The 12,923-nt window shown below is 32.4% G+C and overlaps 1 protein-coding gene across 3 annotated transcripts in view; it reads right to left on the bottom strand.

Moving 5' to 3' along the window:
* Ipo9 (Importin 9) overlaps window positions 1-12,269 on the bottom strand; it is a 210,007-nt gene extending 197,738 nt beyond the window's left edge. For 2 of the 3 annotated variants that reach the window (XM_085819244.1, XM_085819245.1), the window contains exon 1: window positions 12,112-12,269. In XM_085819244.1, coding sequence (XP_085675370.1) covers window positions 12,112-12,247 — 136 coding nt within the window. In that variant the 5' untranslated portion in view covers window positions 12,248-12,269. Of the gene's footprint in view, window positions 1-12,101 lie in introns of all 3 variants that reach the window. The other variant, XM_085819246.1, reaches the window with a different exon arrangement.
* Between the last annotated feature and the right edge of the window lie 654 nt (window positions 12,270-12,923).

Genomic DNA, 12,923 nt, shown 5'->3' with positions numbered 1-12,923 from the left:
GAGACTGATTTTAAACACTCGTGGCTTAGACTGCCTAAATAAAGATCGTAATCAATAGCTTCCCAGGTTTTACCCGAGTCGAGCCCCGGAGGGGCGTTCAAATAAGGCAAGAATTTTCCTATTCAGGCAGGCAGCGAGACGAACTGCTTTTTTTAATGATTGTCTGGCGCCTCTATGAATCGGTGCCATCATGTGCCACACGACCTTGCACCTATTATCGGCGCGGGCCTGAGTAGAAATAATTTTAATAGTAATTTTTTTAAATTCCTTTAACTGTATTTGGTGTTTTATGTTTTTCTATATTTTTCAATTTTTAATGAAGATATTTTGAGGTTTTATGTATTTTTGCCTTGTTGCAAAATGAGAACTGAATTAATTGAATGAGAACTATTGGGTTGGCAACTAAGTAATTGCGGATTTTTTTTAGAAAATCAAAGACAATTTTTTCATGGAACTAAATAACTTTATTCTGTAATGTATTGTCCATTTTGATCAATGACCTTTTGCCATCTTTCAGGCAGCATCATAATCCCATGTTCATAAAACTTCTGGTTTTTATTAGCAAAAAACTGAATTAGGTACAATTTGATATCATCATCATTATTGAAATTTTTACCATTCAAGGAGTTTTGTAAAGATCGAAACAAAAAGTAATCAGATGGTGCAAGGTCAGGACTATATGGTGGATGTGGCAAAACATACCAATCAAGCTCCAATAATTTTTGCCGAGTGACCAAAGATGTGTGTGGCCTTGCATTGTCATGATGGAATACAATACCTTTTCGATTTGTCAATTCGGGCCGCTTTTCTTCAACTGCATTGTTTAATTTCGTTAGTTGATCAATGCAGACATCAGAATTGATTGTTCGGTTGGGTGGCAAGAGTTCAAAGTAGACAATTCCTTTGTAATCCCACCAAACTGATAACAAAACCTTCTTTTGATGAATATCAGCTTTTGATGTTGTTTGAGTTGGTTCACCTGGCCTGCTCCCCGATCATTTCCGCTTGATATTGTTGTAAACAACCCATTTTTCACTGCCAGTTATCAGTCATTTTAAAAATGGATCATTTTCATTACGTTTCTTTAGCAAATCGCAGCTGTTGTTAATGCGTTGCGTTAAATGCGTTTCTTTCAGTTCCTGAGGAAACCATGTATCGAGTTTTTGAACATAGCCAAGTTGTTTTAAGTGATTTTCAATGCATGTATGCGATACATGAAGCTTCTCTGCAATCTCACATGTTGTACTGTGATGATCCGAATCGATTATTGCTTTGATTAGGTCGTCATCAACTTCAACTGGATGACCAGAGCGTTTTTCATCTTTGAGTGAAAAATCACCAGAACGAAATTTGGCAAACCAATTTTGACACTGCCGTTCTTTTAAGGCTTTGTCACCATAAACAGCACATAACTTTTTGTGAGCTTGCGATGCGTTTTTCCCTTTGCGCAAATAAAACAGCAAAATATGACGAAAATTTTCCTTTTGATTTTCCATTTTTTAACGAACGCCAAACGAAAACTACGCAACCGATCAAAAAACTTTTTTTACTGATTGACAGCTGAATTGCCAACTATCAAATAACAAAATGTGTTTTACATTTGTACTACGTCTTCAACCCTAAAAATTCAACTGAAGCCATCTATGAGTGAAATCCGCAATTACTTAGCTGCCAACCCAATACATCTCTAATGAAATTCGAGGAAATAAGTTTAAATGAAATGTAGAAAACATGAGTATAATTTAATATTATGTACAAGGAAGTCATGTGTTGTACACATCAGATTTTTTATTATTTATTTATTCTGTCATATAGCAAAGCCTCACAGACTACTGGATTAGTATTTGAATCCAAATCAGATACGGACATTTATTACTATTCAATCTTTGCAGGGCGAAAAGAAGAGGAGTACAAGAGCATCACATTTTCATTTCCCCAAACTGCTCTCAGTTAAAACTGGGACACAGCTTAGTCAGATAGCATTAACAAAAAATCAAATGCAGTCAGAAGTTTTCAGTTGCAATAAAACTAAATGTTTAAATAAAGAGTACTAAATGTTTAATAAGAAGAATGAATTTGCTACTATGGCTCAAATAAGTTTAACATAAACACAAAACTTACCGGTTACAAACTATATATAAAATTGATGCTTTCTGATTATCTGCTTGCTCCTTCACTGAAAAGCTGCGAAAGGGTATAGACTAGGCGTATCACCAAAATATATTTATATCGCTACCCACAGTATTGCCAAAAAGTATGTATGTGGCAACCAAGGTAGGTGCATAGCACACATATGCTTGAATACATATGGATTTGCACTTCTGAATTCAGTGGTCAAGAAAAGAAAATAAAGAAAGTTTTGCTATTAGTTGATGTATGACATCATGGTAAACTACTAGAATTGGAATCTGTTGTTGCTGTCTTGTCCATGCATTTCATGGAAGAATGGTTGCCGGAACCTCAAGGAGGTTGGACTGCTATTTCCTTGATTTTTAAGGAGAGCACCCGGGGGAAGGGGGGGTCTCTCACAAAATACTAAACCACACGAGAGGATGTATATTTCCATTGACTATTTTTGACAGCTGTCACGATCTGTGTGACTTGGCAACAGTAATGGATAAGTGTAACTTAGTTTTTGTAAAGAAGGATATAACTCAACTGTTATTTCTCTTTTTTCCCTTATATTTTGAAAAAAATTCAATGGAATACAATGCAGTGAAGTATTTTAGTTACAGGATACTCACATAAAGGAAAAGGCTGTGAAAAGGAACTTTATTTGAAAATGGATAAACAATGGCAATATAACATGAAAATTTATGACAAATACAAAGCAAATACCTGTTTGCAATGAAATGTGGTTTCAGGGCTCCAGGAATTACAAAATAAAATGTTATCTATTCTTTCTGATTCCCATTACCCCAGTTTAAAACAGCAATTTCAGACATTAGATAATCTGTGACATCTTATTTTATAGATGATATTCCATAATCAGCAGACATTTTTTCCAACTTTTAATTAATCATTCATTTATCATTAGTTATCATTCATTTAGTTATTTGGAATTACAAATCAACAGCTGGTTTCTTACAAATGTTGCGGTACCCATTCAGATCATATTGTAAATTCATATAAAATACTGAAACATTCCCGACATCTAAGCTACAGACTTATATAAAATTATAAAACTTTTTGTAATCAAATAAGGATACCCCCACTCCAGGACTAAATTCTGGGCATGCAAGGAATGGTTTAAAAAAGTACATGAAGTTTAAAAAAATATGACCCAATTTTAAAACTTTATGCAATCATACACTACCAATGAATTGAATTGAACAAAAACTAAAGTTTCAAATAGCTGCAGATAGATTTCATTGTTGTTCACAAGATGGAATCTGCATAACATAGTGCAATTTGTAGTCAGGCATTTAACATAACTGTGTCCGTGATTATGGTGCAGAGTGTATACCTATAATGTTACAAGACCTACCAACTACATAAAATGAACATTTAATCATATGAAGAAAAGAATGTTTAAGGATGACTTAAATGATAAACAAGCAATTCATTCAAGGACAAATTATCACAATAGAACAAATATATATAAAGGGCTTTAAAACCACAAGAAATTGTTTAGCATTAACATAATTCACCAAAAATTAATGTGTTTTGTATAATTTCTGCTAGAAAAATTTATGCCCCTTTTCTTTTTTCATGAAACACAGCTGTTGGAAAATTCCTATTTTGAAATGCAGCAGCAGTGACTTTTGCTCTATCTGAATGAAGACTCTCAATAGTATTTCATTTTTCAGAAAATGGGTTATTGCCACAACCAAATTTGTTATTGTCTTTGATGTTATCTATGCAGCAGGTGGAGAGCACAGAAAAATTTATAATTATGCTGACTAAAATTTGAGGACTTAATTAACTTTTCAGCTCAATAAATTTCAGAAAACTATCCAAAAATTGTCTATATTTTTGTTGCAAAATTTTAATGAACAATTGCAATTTTCAGATTAATTATATGCAAAAAATTATTCATATGTCAAAAATAAAAGTATGCAGATAACACATAAAATATTACCCCTGTAATGTTGACTTTCTGCACAGACGTAAGTATGACAAGTAAACTTAATTTACATAAAATAGCCTTGTAACGGCACTTTTAATACACACATTTTACATAGTTTTACATTCTGTATTTAATAAACATCTGAAAATTTTAGCTCAGTATTTCACCTTGGGATAGTCTCTTTTAAAACTAGGAGCAGTATTTTTTTTATATATTTTAAAACAAAGAAGGAATGAAAATTAAAATATACAAATTACAATAATATAACTTAAAAGCTATTTTGTATGCTTTTAACAATGTGATTATAAAAGTTTAGTAATTTGTAATCACACTTTAGAAGTGAAACCTTCGGCATATCCAACACAACGTATGGTGTAAATAAGTTAATCTTTCACTAGAAATTCAATAGCAAAAAGAAAACAAAAACTTACAAACATGTTCTTATGGTTAGATAACACTATCTAGAAATAGAATGAGTAAACTAAAACAAATACTAGTAGTAAAAAATTAAAAGTTTGGAAATGAGATCCCTGTACCACAAATGGACAAATCAGGTTGCACAAAAAATGCACCATGTCATGTGCAAGCAAAATTGTTAAGCAGTTGAGAATTTATGTTTTTTAACTGTAACAAATTTTCTTTGTTAAATATAATTATTTGAAATAAACTCATTCTTTTTTAAATAACATGCATGTTGATATTGCAAATGATACATTATATTTTGTTCCGCCAATACTGAAGCATTTATTCTGAAAAAACAAATGCATATTATTTCAAAATACTATCAATCAAAATATACTTCAAATCAAGTTCGTAAAAATTTTGTAGACAGAATAAAATTAAGACCAAACATAACATTACATATATAAGAACATCAAAGTATTGCTACAGCTATATTTTCCCATAAAATAGTTATGTTCTTAAAGTATGCTATTAGTTAATGAAACAACAAAACCACCTAAATCAGTTTTCAACTGCAAGATTCTCAGAAATCTGTGCATCTATAAACTACAGGTCATCAAAAGAAAGGTAATTCCTTATTTTTACAGCTCACAATTTTTAAATACCACCAAGAATAACAATAAACTACCTATATAACCACGTTCATGGTAATCGACAACTTATTTAGACTATTGGCAAACATACAAAACAAAGGGACTGGAAAAAGAAGGATATGTTCACTTAATTGTGAATCATAAATTTCATTCTGTGGATTTGAAAATGGTTGCTTGTACACAAAATACAGTCAAAAGTCGTTAATCCGGACTCGTTGGGACTTCGGCGATTCCGGATTATAGATCATCAGTTTAAATCTGGTAAGATGGCATGCAGAAATTATAAAATTAAAAATATGAAACCGTAATTTATGAAATAAAGAACAATTATGATCTAAAGGGTATCAAAATTTACAAAAAAAAAAACCTTAATATTTATTTGTTTACTTCATTAAACATTTCTTTCAATGTAAGTTGTTTAAGTTGCTTCGTTTTCTGTGATAATACTTTCTCTTTAATTCTATAAACAGACATAATTTCTTGTTCGGTTACAAAGTTCCACTGTTCAGGTCCCGTAATTGCTGTGCCGAGAATACCGACTTACTTGTTAATCGAAATGTTTTCGTTTTCAATAACCTCTGGGTCACTTTCTTCACTATCGGAAGGGAATTATAATCACGAGGAACTTGATTTAAATCATATCAAAGACGAGTACATCGAGATAAAATACTACACTTAGTAAGGAATTATAAGCCAAATAAAATAAAAACATCTGCCCTGAAGATAAAGATAGTGCTGACAGATCAACTTCCAATCCTCGGCGTGAAATTGATAAACAGATTTCGGATTTCAAAACATACTTTCGCTTTGTAGATACAAATTACATATTAGTAAATATATATCGGAAATTCTATTTGACATAATCGAAAGTTCAAGCTTACTTTTATGAAATTGCTCTAACAGTCTGCAAAAAATAATAAGCCGGATCCAATTCGAAGATTAAGGAACAACGCAATCTGCAACATTAACTGAATTAGATAATTTTAGCTCAGCTTATACCTCCGTTACACATTAAATGCGCATGTGCACAAACATATTAGCAGCCGTAAAGGTCTTACGCGCTCTCGTAAACGCCTGTGCGCATGCGTGAATGCGACGCATGCGCAGAAAGTTTGTAGCTTTGAGGTCCGGATTATAGATCATTCCGGATTAAGGGTGTCTGAATTAACGACTTTTGACTGTGTTTAAATATTACGAGCCTCTGCTATCTTTCAACATGCTGAAATAGAAAGTATGTTTCAAAATAGCAAAATGAAAAGCAATAAGCCACAGCTCATCATCTTGGGTCCTATATTGCAAAAATCTTTAGGATGAGAAATATTTTTGATGCCATACTGAGAGCAAATGGAACTATAGGTAAAAAGTAAACATGAACTTAGTGATAATTTGGAAAGATATACCATATATCTATGGTTTATCTTATATACAAAATGACTTTGACTTATGTCATACACATGGTATATCTTAAATAGACCATAGTTGTTATTTTCCTCTCTCTAACTGATTTTCTCATGTATTTTGGATACAAAACATCTGAGAACCATTGCACATACAGGGGTTGGACAAAAATATGGAAACACCTTTAAAAAAACATGTTTCTTTGCTTAATATTGTGTAGGAAACCCGTTGGCATCCAAAACAGCTTGCAGTCTTCTCAGAATGGATAAATACAGTTCCTGTATGTTTGCCAAGGGAATATTATACCATTCTTCCTGCAAAATGGTGGCAAGTTCAGATGACGAGAACGCACTTTCCGTTCCAATGTAGACCACAAAGTTTTGATAATATTCAGGTCTGGTGACTGTGATGGCCAGGGGAGATGGGACAACTCATCCTCGTGCTCAGAAAACCAGTCCTGGACAATGTGAGCTGTGTGAACAGGGGCTTTGTCGTCTTGGAAGACACCATTACCATCGGGGAACAAAGTTTGCACCATGGGATGAACTTGATCGGCCAAAATGTTCACATAAGTCTTGGCAGTCATGTGCCCTGACACAGCTATCATGGGGCTAGCAGAGAACCACGATATGGCTGCCCAAACCATAACAGAACCCCCGCCATGTTTCACTCTTGGCAACAAGCAGTCTGTATTATAGGCTTGAGATGGCGTTCTCCAGACGTAAACTCGGCCAGAAGTGGGGAAACAATGTGAAAGAAGACTCGTCAGACCATATTACTCGTTTCCACTGCTCTATAGTCCAGGCTTTATGACTTAAACACCACCTTTTCCTGTTACGGGCATTAGCATCACTGATGAGTGGCTTCTCAATTGCAGCACGGCCAGCAATTCCCTGTTTATGAAGCTCCCTTCTAATTGTTTTGGTACTCACAGGGTTCGGTAATACAACATTCATTTCAGCAGTAACTTTTGCAGCTGTGGTCTTCTTATTTTTCGTCACAATTGCCCTTGATGATCGTCTGTCACGATCACTCAGGACACACTTTCGTCAGCGCTGTGATTTAGCAAATGATGTTTTTTCGCTTTTCAAATATGCGGAATAAATCTTCGATACAGTACCTCTTGAAACACTAAACACCTCGGCTATCTTGCTTACGGAAGCACCTACCATACGTGCTCCAACAATTTGCCCACGTTCGAAGTCTGTTAACTCTGACATAATGCAATGACAACCTCACATAACAGTACTCCGACAACAACTGAACTGTTTAGCACATTTACGTAGTTGTATAGGTGGCGTCAGTAGTCAAAAACGCCAGCGTCACCTACATGTTTCATTAAAATCAATCTTTCTTTTCAAACATGCATTTCACAAGGTGTTTCCATATTTTTGTCCATCCACTGCAGCAAGACACACTGAATGGTGACAAAAATGATAACAATGATGATAACTTGCAAGTTGCAGCAGATGACAGACAGGAATTATAGCAACATTAAATGATTTGAAGTCTAGGGAATAGCACTACAGACCACACACCACACTAGGATCAGGTGAGAGTTAGGATACAAGGATAGAAATGTTATTGTATTAGGTATTGTAATGTTAACAGTACTAGGTATTCTTATTGACATGTAGGTTTTTCTTAAATGATACTGAGATCATTAACTGGTAGTTTATTCATGAATATTTTTCATTTGCTATATTTTCACTGTAACTGCATCCTTTGAAAATATTCGCATAATTTTCCCCTATCGATTTTCACTTGATAAAATTAGTGGAAAAAGGGGGGAGGAAATTGGAACCAAAAATACTAAATTGTTCTAAATTCTTCGAGAAAAATAAGGCTCAATAAAACTATGCATGACAGAAGATATACGATGGAATGTAATACCAGTAAAATAAGTGAATAATAGTTCAAGAGAAAGCCTTATTTATTACAGTTCATATAAAGGCAGAAACAATCTGAAAAAATAATAGCCTGATCTGATTGTGAATATGTTTGCCAAACAATATCTACTAGAAATCAAAAAACCTGTTTTATTAATCTACTCATGTTCAAAATATATTTTGTGTAAGTATGTAAAAATGTAAATAATAATAATAAAACTTATTTTGCATATGTATGTAAAATGAATTTTGTGAGTATTGCACATAAAACAAAGGTGCATTTTGTGTTTAGAAATAAAATATATATTGTGGGTACTAATTAAATACACAAGTACCATAAAATATTAATATGATAAATTATTAATTTTGCTTACTTTTTAGACTCTCAAATTTAAAGAAATCTTTAAATAACAAGGAATAAGCAAACTGACATTCTGTGTAGCGGTGGTTTCCAAAGACCATTTTGGACAAATTTCAGTTTAGAGCCTTGTTCAACCACATAAAAAAAAATTGCAACTTTGCAGCATTTTAATAATTGAATGTACGGGGAGGTAAATATGAAAACATACCTTTCAGATCATCAGTTACAACAACTTCGTCTACCCTACTGAAAATATTTTCAGAAGCACACATAAGAGAAAATATAGGCAGATTTTTGTTAATTAGTTTGTTGAACGAAAAAAGATCAGAGGTTGATTGCAAAGTGCTCTTATACGCGGGGTATACATAACCGTAATCTATAATCAAAGCAGCTCCTTTATTCTATATATCTTCTTCTCAAGTTTTTTTAATATTTCAACTCCAGTTGAACATATTTCCACCACTGCACTACAAAAAGTTTCAAAATTTATTTTGTTATATATTTATGAATATTTATTTAAAATTTTTAATTAACTTATAAATATAAATTAACTGCTAATAATGATGAAAATTTAACATTTTTACTTCATTAATATGCTATTATCTTTCAGTACTTTCCTTTTTGTCTTTTTTTCCCCTGAGAGAGATTATAGGCAAGAAGATCACAATAATTTTAAACCATATTCATGCGAGTCATAAAGACTTAAATGTTAGAAAAGCGCCATTATAAGTGAGAATTTGTTAGGGAAGCACTACTGATACATACCCTCACAAAAGTATCAAAATAGTTCATTTCATACAAACATTAGCATTAAAATTACAAAACTTAATCACTTTATATTAGACCACCAAAAATCTAAAAAGTGTAATTAAAAATATCTGTACATACATGTATTCATTAAATACTTCTGATCTTGCTTCCCATTTAATTTTTTTAAATTTATACATATGTATATTACACATTTATCTAAAATATCCTTAAAAAAATTTATTAAATTTCTAAATAATTAAAACAGCGGTACAACTCTAATATACGCCCTAATTTGACCAAATGTGGCGATATGTGTTCTGTGCTGGTTTTTGGCGCGATTGCGTGTTCTATGGCAACTCTGTTGACGTTGAAAAATCTTTCGCTGGAGCTCGTGATTCGCCTCTGTGTCTGAGAAGATGGGAGGGAAAGATAAAATGGTAGTTGTTGAATTGAAGTTCGGCAAAAGGAAATATGATTGTGGCTATCCTGTTGAGGGGCAGTGGGTATTTGGAAGTGTGGAAAGAGGGTCTGGGAGATTATTTTTAATGGCAGTGCATGATAGAAGTAGGGATTTGTGATTTTATTTATTTGTGAACCATAGTATAAATTTTCTGGATAGTGTGTCTGGCTGTCATGTAAATACGATAGTGATTATGTGGCGGCATGTTAAAGGTGGTGTGAAATTTATATTTCTGCTATTCGAAAACGCATTAATTCATGGTAAGTGCATTTTATTTTATCCTTGTTCTTATTTTATAGAATGTTATGTTCATTGGTTCTTTAGTATGAATTACTGTCGTTATTGTTGTTTTTTTTTTAAATTGTTTGAAATTTATTTTAGTTTATTTTGTTGTTTAGTGTCTAGACTGTACAATTCGTAGATGTTTTTTAAAGTTGAAACAGAACTCTGTGTACATGGTATTATTTGAAATTTATTGTTGTTATGTTATTTTATTAAAGCGAGGAGTGCGTAGATCGTAGGTTCCTTCCTTGCCTAAATTGTGCAATTGGTAGAATTTTTTTTAAGTTTAAACAGGATGCTGTGTACATGGTATTCTTTGAAATTTATTGTTGTTATGTTAATTTATTAAAGCGAGGTGTGCGTAGTTTGTAGATTCGTTCGTTGCCTACATTGTGCAATTCATAGATGTTTTTTTAAGTTAAAACATGTCGCTGTGTACATGGATTCTTGTCAAATATTTTTGGTTAGAAACTTTACGTTTTTGCCATCTAAATTTTTTGTTTTTGTTTTGGATTTTTAGCTAAATTGCGTGTTCAAAACGTAGTTTTTGCAGACATTTTAGGCTAAAAGTTCAAAATGTAGACAAAAAATTTTGATAGTAATATGGCAGCGTGAAGTTTCTCGCCAAAAATATTTGGCGAGAAATTTGGCGACTTGAGGGCGCATATCAGAGTAGTTCCAAAACAGCTAAATAATTCACAGAATAAAATGATTAAATATTCATACAAAACATAGAGCCAGCAATAAAACAACAATTCCAGAAATTATATTTCAGTTAAATTTCTTACATAAATATATAATAAATATATACTAAAGCTATTCATATGGATATTAATTTTTGTTTGACAAAGGAAACACAGCTCTGTTTCAAGTCTTATTGGGCAAAGACTTTGTCTTTAAATTTCTCATTGAAGAAGAAAATCTGTGTATCTGTGATGATTTGAGAATGTTGCAGACAGAATGTTGATGCATACGGAAGAAACTGCAGATGTGGCCAAATTAAATATTCCTTCCTATTTTGGCTGACATATATTTTTAAGCCTACATAAATTAAATTGGTAAAATAGTGCCTGTTTATGAAGAGCTAAACTGATAGAATTACACTTGAAAAATATAATTCTGTAAACAGATGAAGCTGGACGTTAATTAATACAGAAGAAGAAAGCCAAATGTGATATATTCCAAGTTAAAAGCCCAATTCAAAAGAAAAAAGCTTACAATTTAAAGTTTTCCCATTGCCTACCAAAATTTTTGATCCCGGCTATTTAAATTTCAGTTTATAAATTATTTGCATCACTTGGAGAAATATCCATATTAAAATACAGAATTAAATTTTTAAGCCCAATTTAAAATTTATATATATATATATAATTTTCTAAATTTGCATGTTTATCCACTATGTTCTCAAATAATACACCTATTTGATTCTGTGCACATGGCTAAGAAAGATTAAAATTTAACCAAAAAAAAAATTACACACCAAAAAATATTCAATAATATTTGATCACACTTTATTTTAATTGCGAATGTAGATTTTGCTACTTTTACATTTTTCAATACATGAATAAAACTAAATTTACCAGTGTACTTAACATAAATCGCAAAGCAATTTTCCAAAAAAATTATTTAATAACAAATGATGATCCTTACGGAGAATGTTAACCATTTACACAGACCAATTTTTTTTCACTTATTATTTCGCAAAACTGAACTAACATCCAAGAACATAATATCTAACTAATCAATGTATATACAACAAAACTAATTTCCCGCCTTTTAATTTCAGAATCAGTTCACTTTGCACAGAAACAAATGTAACATTTAACTACATATTTACGTAAAATTACCATCTGTTACTTCCAGTACACTGATCTGCTGTTCTGCACTTATTCTAACATCGTGAATAGGAGATAATGTAGATGTTAATGTTTCAAAGAGTGCATCTTTTAAAGTCCGGCTTACTTCCCTCGTAGGAGCCGACATCTTTTTCTTAAGCTGGAGGTTACGGTTGCACGAGCGTTTCATGTTTTATATGGAAGGGGCTAAGCACAAAATACCGCAGAAGCATCTTCCAAAACAATTTCATAATAATAAGACGTTTAACAAAATGTAGGCTTTAAGCTGAAAATTTTCATTTGTTTAAATGTTCATTCTTTTAACTTAATAGTTGCGATTGCATTTTAAAATTTTTTCTATCAAACTTGCTCGTCTAACAAAAAGTATTGAAATTAAATTCAAAAGCACGTTCTAATCATCGTTACGAATGTTACAATACACTACCGATAACTCTGAATACTTTATTCCTCAAAAGAGAATTCCGAATACTCCACTGAGCTTGGGTTACTAACACACACACACTACGTTCAAATTATTGTGAATAAATCAGGCCTAATGATATTACAGCGATCTACAGAACATCTCAACTCTAGCAACACACTCCGTAGAATTTTGAGCATTACGCTCGCGAATTTGAATTAGAATTCTTTAACCTAGCGTAATTGAGCTTTTTTGGGCTAGCGGTCAAGTTTTTGATGTAAACAACAATCGGAACTGTGAATTCTACTTCCGGTATAATGTTTCTCTGAGGAGTTTCGCAGTTTTTCATGCTATATTTTCTGATTTTAAGTTTTCATTTCCGCCCCATATTTTTTGCTTAAGG

Source organism: Stegodyphus dumicola, chromosome 6 (assembly GCF_044657685.1).
Source record: "Stegodyphus dumicola isolate Sdum_Otavi_A_Nest chromosome 6, ASM4465768v1".
Lineage (NCBI taxonomy): Eukaryota > Metazoa > Arthropoda > Arachnida > Araneae > Eresidae > Stegodyphus > Stegodyphus dumicola.
Note: the sequence above shows the minus strand (reverse complement) of the source record. Positions and strands in the feature narration are given on the sequence as shown.